The 9,659-nt window shown below is 40.3% G+C and overlaps 1 protein-coding gene across 1 annotated transcript; it reads left to right on the forward strand.

Annotated features, from left to right (window-relative positions):
• Positions 1–422: 422 nt before the first annotated feature.
• LOC128124356 (formyl peptide receptor-related sequence 3) lies at positions 423–1,532 on the forward strand. Its single transcript, XM_052760493.1, has one exon. The coding sequence runs from the start codon at positions 423–425 to the stop codon at positions 1,530–1,532; it is 1,110 nt and encodes a 369-aa protein (XP_052616453.1).
• The last annotated feature ends 8,127 nt before the right edge of the window (positions 1,533–9,659 follow it).

Below are 9,659 nucleotides of genomic sequence, written 5' to 3' on the forward strand. Positions count from 1 at the left end.
CTTATGCTTCATTCAAAAATAAATCTTAGTTTAAACTCTGCATCTCTCACTTGAAATCTTTCCTTTGAGAATAAAGATTGGCCAAGGGACAGTCTAATCAATTCACTGCTTTCGAATCCCTGGTAAACTCATGCCTCCCCATATTACTTACTGTTTACTGTCTACCCTCTGTTTAATATCAGTGCTGGGACATAGGAGCTCATGATCTGTTTTGTAATCAGTCTGAGAAATAATAATGCTCTGTGATAATGTATAGAATTATGCATTCCTTTAGGGATATTCAATAGAAACAAGGTTTACCCTATGACTCTTAGAATGGGTACCATGTTGTGAAAATGGATGTGGGATCTGAGTAAGGGTAGTGTAAGATGGAGCCCCATATAAGAAACAGTCATTGTTGAAATGTTTCAGATACTGACAAAATGGAAGCCAATTCCTCCATCCCTCTGAATGGATCAGAAGTTGTATTCTATGAATCTACCACCTCCTGGGTTCTATGGATCCTCTCATTGGTAGTCCTCTCCATAACCTTTGTCCTTGGTGTGCTAGGTAATGGGCTTGTGATTTGGGTAGCTGGATTCCGGATGGCACACACTGTGACCTCCATTTGTTATTTGAACCTGGCTTTGGGTGACTTTTCTTTCATGGCTACAATACCACTCCACATCATCTCAATGATAATGAGAGGAAAATGGATTTTTGGTTGGTTCCTTTGCAAATTTGTACATATCATTGTGCACATAAACCTTTTCGTAAGTGTGTTCCTGATCACTCTCATTGCCATGGACCGCTGTATTTGTGTCCTGTACCCAGTATGGGCTCAGAACCACAGAACTGTGGGTCTGGCCAGGAAAATGATTGTTGGAGTTTGGATTCTTGCTCTACTCCTTACTTTGCCACATTTCCTCTTCTTGACTACAGTGAAAGATGCAAGAGGGGATGTTCACTGTACAACCAACTTTGAATCCTGGATTACAAACCCCAAGGAGCAATTAAAGGTGTCAGTTACTGTGAGTACAGCTTTAGGAATCATCAGTTTCATTATTGGATTCAGCATGCCCATGTCCTTCATTGCCATCTGCTATGGACTCATGGCTGCCAAGATCTGCAGAAGAGGCTTTTTAAATTCCAGCCGTCCCTTACATGTCCTCACTGCTGTAGCAGCTTCCTTCTTTGTCTGTTGGTTCCCTTTTCAACTGATAATTCTTTTAGGAAATATCTGGAACAAGGAGACACCAAACATTATTCACGTGATGGTGAACCCCACAAGCACCCTGGCCTCCTTCAACAGCTGCCTCAACCCAATACTCTATGTCTTTCTGGGTCAAGAATTCAGAGAGAGATTGATCCACTCCCTGTCTGCCAGTCTGAAGAGGGCCCTGCAGGAAGACTCAACCCTGAGCAATGGCAAAAGCAACAGTTTGTCTTCACCTCCTGCCGACTCTGAGCTACTGGAAGTGGAAGGAAAGGGCCATAGCAATGCCTTCTGTGCAACCTCATTCTCACTTTCTATCTCATCCTATGTTACATGACATTTTTGAGTATTAATCAAAAAAATATTTCTTTGTTCTCTGGTTTGGAAGAAATGAAAATCAAAACTAATATCACTTTCCTTTTAAGACTTTTTCTACTGAGCCTGTAGCCTAGGCCAAGACTAAGGTGGCAAAACAGTATAAGAGACCAAAAAAAAAAAAAAGGTATATCTGAAAGGATCATACAACATAGTATATATTAACACTAAAATTTTATTATTTTATTCAGAAGTAAATCTTTGATGGCCTTGTGGTGTGTGCCTGTAGTCCTAGCACTTCTAGAAAAGAAGATAATTCAAGGGCAGTTTACATAGGAAACTTAAGAATTAAAACCAATCTAGACTACATGAAACCAATTCTAAGGTCAATAAAGAGTTCTGCCATGAAGAAGAACAAAATCACAGCATTGTTAGAGAAGGGGTGACATTGTTGATAAACATAGTATCAATAAGGCCACTATCAGAAGGAAATATATTGCATATTTTCTCTTATTTATGAATCACCAGATTTTATATTGACTTGGAAAAGTATGTATTGTTGCTAGAGTTTTCCTGCCTGGCCCACAGTCAGGGCAAATCTCTCTCACCTGCCAGTCCCACAGCCGTCAGACCAGACCAAGTAAACACAGAGACTTGTATTGGTTTCAAACTGTATGGCCATGGCAGGCTTCTTGCTAACTGTTCTTTCAGCTTAAATTAATCCATTTTTATAAATCTATACCTTGCCACATGGCTCGTGGCTTACCGGCATCTTCACATGCTGTTTCTCATCGTGGCGGCTGGCAGTGTCTCTCTCTCAGCCTTCCACTTCCCAGCTTTATTCTCCTCCTTGTCCCGCCTACACTTCCTGCCTAGCCAATGGCCAATCAGTATTTTAATTATTGACTAATCAGCAACACATTTGACATACAGAACATCCCACAGCACTGTATGTTTGTGTGGGTGTACATATATACAACTACATATGAGATATGAAAGTACATTTAAACTGCCTAAGTGATCAAAGAGGCCTGACTGGAGCAGGGGAGATGTAAGACAAGGGAGAGAATACATAATGGCTAATTTTGATTGTCAACTGGCATAATCTATAATCATCTTGAGAAAAGTCTCAAGGAGAGACTTTCTAGATTCATTTGATCCATGTGTGCTTCTGTGGAGTTGATTACATCAACTGAGGTGGAAAAACATCCTTATTGTGGGTGATACCAATTCTTGGGCAGGGGATGCATCATAGATTGTATAAGACTGCAAAATGCTATCTTAGTCCTGTAATGCATCATTTACACTGCTTTCTATCCTTGAGTGTGCAGATAATGTACCTAGTTTCTCAAATTTATATTGCTCTGACTTCTTTAGGTTGTAGACTGTAAGATAGAACTACCATAAAAAAATAAAATAACACCTTTCTCCCTTAAGTTACTTTTACCAGGTTATTTTTTTTTACTATAGCAGAAGGAAAGTAATCAAGAATATAAATTCATACTAAGAGTGTGTCCTTGCTGTGGTAAATGTCACCATAGAGCTTTTATTCATTTGGAATGTTTCATGGAGGGATGTGAAAGAGTACAGATCCTTAGGATGGAAAAAATCAAGGAATGGGGATAGAAGAAATTAGGTAAAATTAGAAATAGCAAATACTAGGTGGGGTAAGCAGAGATGTGGTAGAGGAGAGTTAAACATAATAAATGCTACATGAAAAAGAGAGACACGCCAGGCGGTGGTGGCGCACGCCTTTAATCCCAGTACTCGGGAGGCAGAGGCAGGCGGATCTCTGTGAGTTCGAGGCCAGCCTGGTCTACAGCGCGAGATCCAGGAAAGGCGCAAAGCTACACAAAGAAACCCTGTCTCGAAAAACCAAAAAAAAAAAAAAGAAAAGAAAAGAAAAAGAAAAAGAGAAACACATGCACATATCTTATAACCAAGTTGAAATATTTTTAAAAGTATATTTTTGCTCCTATAATCATAAGTAATTAACAAAAATCCTTTAGACATGAGTGGGATATTAATTGTTGGTTGGTTAGGTCCCAATGTTCCAAAGTGGCCCAGGCTATTATTGTTGCTCTTGGTTGTTCAGTAGAACTATATGATTACTCCAAATAGCTGAAGGCACCACAAATTTTTGATGCAAGATACAGAAAAATAAATTTGGAATTGAGGTAGAATGCCCTAGTTCCTTGCTAGCATCTACAGTGCCAGAGGATGCTATGCAGAATTCTAGGAGAAGAAAGGCATCAACTATCTAACTCAGACATGAAACCGATGACCTCCATGATGAAAAAAAATAAACTATGTAGGCAATGGGTGCCAACTTGTGCTGTAGTGCCATGATTGCCAAATAGATTACAATCCACTCTCTGATTGGATATGAGGACAATTTCATAGGAGGGAATCTATGTATGGTACTGTAAACTTAGTCAAAACATGTGGCTTGGGAGTTCATAGGCCCTATCATAGAACTTACTACTTTTGTTTATCTAAACTAAAATACCTTCTAAATACCTATGTAAATATAAATGCAACTCTCTGGCTTATTTGTAACACAAATTGCTAAATGGTCTTAAAATTTAAAAAAAAAATAAAAAATAAAAAGAGCCAGTTTCTGGGGTAATAGCTGAGAGATCAGAGGAATAGAAAAAGCCACAGTCAACCTCACTTTTCCAACTCTTCATCCAATCCTGTTTCCAAGTTGAACTGCTCAAAAGCTTCTGGTTCCTGGTCCTCATGCCTTATATACCTTTCTGCTTTCTGCCGTTACTTCTTGGGATTAAAGGCGTGTGTCCTTCCCAAGCAAAGATGTGAGATCTCAAGTACTGGGATTAAAGGTGTGTGCCACCACTTCCTTGCTCTGTTTCCAGTGTGGCCTTGAACTCACAGAGAACCAGATGGATCTCTGCCTCCCTAGGAATAGGATTAAGGGTGTGTGCCACCACTGTCTTGCCTCTTTGTCTAATCTAGTGGCTGGCTCTGTTTTCTGATCCCCAGATACGTTGTTGTTGTTGTTGTTGTTAGAACACAAATAAAATATCAACACACTTATTTATAGAAGACATTTTTGTAGTGAACAGCACCAACTTAGTAACTGAAGCCTGATCATGAAATTGAGAAGTGATTGCTGATAGCTCAACCCTAAATAAGATTAAATTACCTGTTTTAAAAGTCTCAGAGAATGTTAAATAAGGAGTGAAAGAATATAAAATCCAAGAGATAGGGAGCAGAGCTTTAAAATGCCCATATTTTATATTTTGTGTCTTGAGTGAGAAAGTAGTAAGAGGAGACACAGATACTGACCAAGCTGCCTGAGGACTGGAAAGGTAAAGTACTGTGCTTACATTTGCCTATTGGCCTCATTCAATGATGGAAACCCACTGATAAGCAATTGGGCTTGGGGATATCTGGACAGGAATGTCTGTGAGGCTGACATGAGGATTATTGTTGGGAGCCATGCAACTCAGTTTTAGACCAGTATATGAGTGTTTGTCCGATGAATTTCTGGATGAGGCAAAAGCCCATGGGAACAGGCTCACTCGGCAAGGACCAGTGGATTTTGGGACAGTGCAGAATACTGCTGGGATCATGCAGCCTGCATGCTCTCTTCTCTTTTGCAATATTGATGATTCTCTTGGCAGTTTTAGTGTCATTTTATCAATCATGCATGAGACAGATGTGATCATTCTTGGAAACCCCATTTTTTTCTCTAATATTTTTCTCTAAAATTCTTTGGGAGCTGTTGCTTCTCATGTTTCTTTTCTGGGGATGCCAGCTGTCACTTTAGACCCCAGGAGCTGTTGTAACTCAATGCTGACAGTAGAGGAAGCAAATCACCCCTATTTCTGTTAAATATGTTTTGAATGAGATTGTTGTTCTTGAAAATGTGTGCCTATGTCAATCATCTTTTAGTTTTGTAAAGACAGGAGGTACCTGGTTTGATATTTGCCCAAGGCAACAAAATGATGTGTTTTGGTTTAAAGATGTTTTGATGTAAACACTAGGGAAAAACTTATTTGATATACTTGTTTTTGTTGGAAGTTAATGTTGAAGAATGGGAAAAAATTGTTTGTTAATGTGGAAAAACAAGCTTGTTTTGATGTATAAATAATATGGCTGGAGCTATTCATAGGTGGCCACTTGTGTGAAAATCATGTGGAGGTCAGAAAATTCATTTTTTCATGCTTACACCCCTTCCCCATTGTGAAGGCAATACAGACTCCATCTTAGGGTAGGGCCACCATCTTAGACCACCTGCTGTACTCAGTTCCAGGAAGGACCTCAGGAATGTGCCATGACAACTTGAACAGATACAGAGCAGTATGCTCCTGCAGACATTCTATCTGAGGTTTATGGCCCTTGAACCTATTTAGATAATCCTGCTGAGCAGCCCATATAATCCTGCTCAGCAAGTTGTGGTTCCCCACCAAAAGTCTAACCCAAGGGTTTCATATATGTTTTCATGCTCAAAGTCTAGACCAATAGTTTCAAAAAATCACCTTGCCCCATATTCTTTCTACTGAGTCCTAAGTTGCCAATTCCCTGCTTGTGGTTTTTCCCTATAATAACTCTCTACACTTGGGCTTGCTGGCACTGCCAAATTTCCCTCCATCTGCTTGGCGGTGGCCCAGGTTGACCCTGACAATAAAAGGACCCTTATGTGCTTGCGTTGGAAACCAGCTCCTTGGTGGTCTCTGGGGGTTTAGCAAAATGGGTACAACACCCATCTTAGTACCTGAATCCAGGCCGTGGTGGTACTGCAGCAGACTATTGCTTGTATCTCTGGATTTTTATAGTTTCTGTCAACTTGACACAAACCTAGACATACCTGGAGAGAAGGAACCTCTACTAAGGAATTATCTCAATCAGATTGGCCCATTAGAATGTCTGTAGGATATTTTCTTGCTTGCTAATTGATAAAGGGTGATATCATCCATCATAGACACTGGACCTGGGCTGTATAAGAAAGGCAGCAAGCGCCGGGTGGTAGTGGCGCACGCCTTTAATCCCAGCACTCGGGAGGCAGAGCCAGGCGGATCTCTGTGAGTTCGAGGCCAGCCTGGGCAACCAAGTGAGTTCCAGGAGAGGCGCAAAGCTACACAGAGAAACCCTGTCTCGAAAAACCAAAAAAAAAAAAAAAAGAAAGGCAGCAAGCAAGAGAGAGGAAGCAAACAATTAAGGATCAGTCCCCTTTGGTTTCTGCTTCAGCTCTTGCCTTAGCTTTTCTCAAATGATGGAGTATACACTTGTGTGGTAGTTTGAAAAAATGCCCCCCCCAAGGGCACATATATTTTAATGCTTACTCACCAGGGGTGGGATTATTTGAAAGGATTAGAACTATGAGAGTGTGAGGCTTTGTTGGAGATTGTATGGCATTGTTGTAGGAAGTGTGCCCTTGAGGTGGGATTTAATGTCCAAAATCCCATATCAGGCCCAGTATTTCTCTTTCTGCATAAGGATCAGGATGTAAGTGCTCAGCTACTTCTGTAGCACCTGCCTGAGTGCTGTCATGTTCCCTACATGATGATAACAGACTAAGCCTCTGAAACTGTAAACAAACCAACAATTAAATGCTTTCATGGTCATGGAGTCTCTTTACAACAATAAAACTGTGACTAAAAAGAAGTTGCTAGGAGGGATTTGGGTATTGTTGTGGTGGAACTGCCTGACCATGCTGTTATTTAGAGGGATATGGAAAACTTTGGAACTTTAAACTTGAAAAATGTTTGAATACTCAAACCTAGGCTTACTGGGCTATACTAATAGGAATATGGAAAATGATGCTACTGAAGGTGATATAGAATTTCAGGTCCCAGCTCCAGATATTAATAAGTTGCCTAGAGACTGTTCTTATAAGAGCTTGGCAAAAAAAAAAAAAAAATGTGACTTTTTGCCTTTGTCCTAAAAAATTGGAGGAGGCCAAATTGAAGAGTTTTGGACTAATGCCATTGCTGAGGAGATATTCAAGGTAGCCTGATATTGACTGTGTTGTACAACTAGCAGTGATCAGTCTTACGCAGATTTATAATGAAAAAGAGAAAGCTGGACAAAGAGAAATACAAGATTTACAGTCTGAGGAGAAAATGCTTACCAGGAAATTAAATAAACCTAAGTCTAGTGCTCAAGAAGATAAACAGTTTAAAGACGAGTCTGATGCTAAATAAAATAAAGGGAGTGGTGCCCTCAGGGAAAGACCCCATCCAGCTAAACTTCCAGCTTGTGAAAAGGAATTAAATGAAAGCTTAAGCAATAAAGGAAACAACCAACAACAGAAAGCTGATGCAAATATAATTAAATAATTGCCTAGGTTCTAATCTCAATAGCAGAAGTACTTAGCAGCTTCATCTACTTGCTTCTAGCTTCTGGCTTTATCAGGGGGATAAATAAGAAGAGGGTTGAGGAATCTCCCTCCAAGGTTAAGGAAATACAGCAGAGCTAGGAGTGTCTGGGGTGTCATTGCATGGGTACTCAGAAAGGTCACTGAGTGAAGTCGTGAAGGTGAACCCTGGAATATATTAGAGATTCCAAGATAGAGGAGATGCCAGAGACCTGGAATACCTTCCAAGTAGAAATGCTAACAGGATGTAGTAATACCTGAAGAGAGAGGAAATGTGTTTCTGTCACTGAAGCTGGAAGAATTTGGAATTCTCAAGAGCACTTTGATATTAGACATGGAGATGCAGAATTTAGAGTTGGCCCTGCTAATTTTTTCATCTTGCTTTGGTGCAGGAGTTCATCTCATGGTCCCCCTTCCTTTCTTTTGGTGCTATTGAATGTTAGATGTAATGTACATTTTGATTTTATGAGGAGATACAGTTAAAAGATTGCCTTGGGTCTCAGAAGAGACTTACATTTTGAAACAGTTTTAAGAAGAAAGAGTTTGTGGACTTTTGATTTTGGCCTCAGTGCATTTTGCATTATTTTAGGCCTACAAGCCTATGGTAGCTATGGAGTTGAATACATTTTCTATAGGAATGGGTCTAAAGGCCCTGAATGTGCTCAATTTCATCTATTAGAATGGACCACATAGGTTTATATACTTGAATGTTTAGTAACCAGGGAATAGAACTGTTTGAAAGAATTAGAATAATTAAGAGGTGTGGACTTCTGGAGTAGGTGTGCTCTTGTTGAAGGTGTTACTGGGGTGGGCTTTGAGGTTTTAAAAGGCTCACACCAGGCCTAGTCTACCTCTCTCTGCCTGTAAGGATGTAAGCTCTCAGCTACTGCTCCAGAACCTGCCTGCATGCCACCATGCTCCCTTCCTTAATGACAATGGACTAAGCTTCTGAAACTATAAGCAAACCAACAATTAAATGATATCTTTTATAAGAATTGCTGTAGTCATGGTGTCTCTTTATAGCAATAGAGCAGTGGCTAAGACAACCTGTAGCTAAAATAAAACCTCAGCTCCAAGTTGCTTTTGTCAAAATTGTTTATCACAAAAGAGGAGAATCTCACTTCAATGCTGTGCTTTATCAGGCATCTGGAGAGTCCTGACCAGAGGAATGCAGGATGTTGGTGGGTTGTAAGAGCAGAGGATCTGGAAGGATTGGTGTTTTAGGGAGTACTGACCATAGAAGGTCAAGAAAGGCATAGGAGCTTCAGGGACTGGCCAGCTGCCACTTCCCAACCCTCTCACCAAGAAAACAGTGCCATTTAACACCAATGAAAATGGGAGACATAAGCCCACCCTAAACTGATTGGGAACAGAAAATAGGTCCTACCCTGATGGATTGGGAATAGCTGATCCCTGAAGCAGAGCCCACTGGTGCCCACTGGACTAAGGTCTGTGCCCTGAGACATAGAACCCATCGGCACTGATTGCACCAAGAGCCTGGATTAGACCAAGAATGTCAATAGGACCAAAAGAGTCTGCCTCAGACACAGAGAGCATTTGCACGGAGTGGAGGAAAAGATGGGTAGACACCAGTGAAAAATACAGTCAACAAAATAAAGACCAATATGGCACCATCAGAACCTAGTGGTGTCACAACAGCAAGTCCTGAACATCCCAAAGCAAAAGAAGCAAAAAAATAGACCTTAAAAATGACTTGAAGAAGATTATAGAAGCCTTTAAAGAGGAAATGAAAACTACGCTTAAAGAATTTGAAGAAAAGACACAAAAAAAATTGGAAGAAATCAA

The sequence above is a fragment of the Peromyscus californicus genome, unplaced genomic scaffold, assembly GCF_007827085.1.
Source record: "Peromyscus californicus insignis strain IS unplaced genomic scaffold, ASM782708v3 Scaffold_4__1_contigs__length_199733344, whole genome shotgun sequence".
Classification (NCBI taxonomy): domain Eukaryota; kingdom Metazoa; phylum Chordata; class Mammalia; order Rodentia; family Cricetidae; genus Peromyscus; species Peromyscus californicus.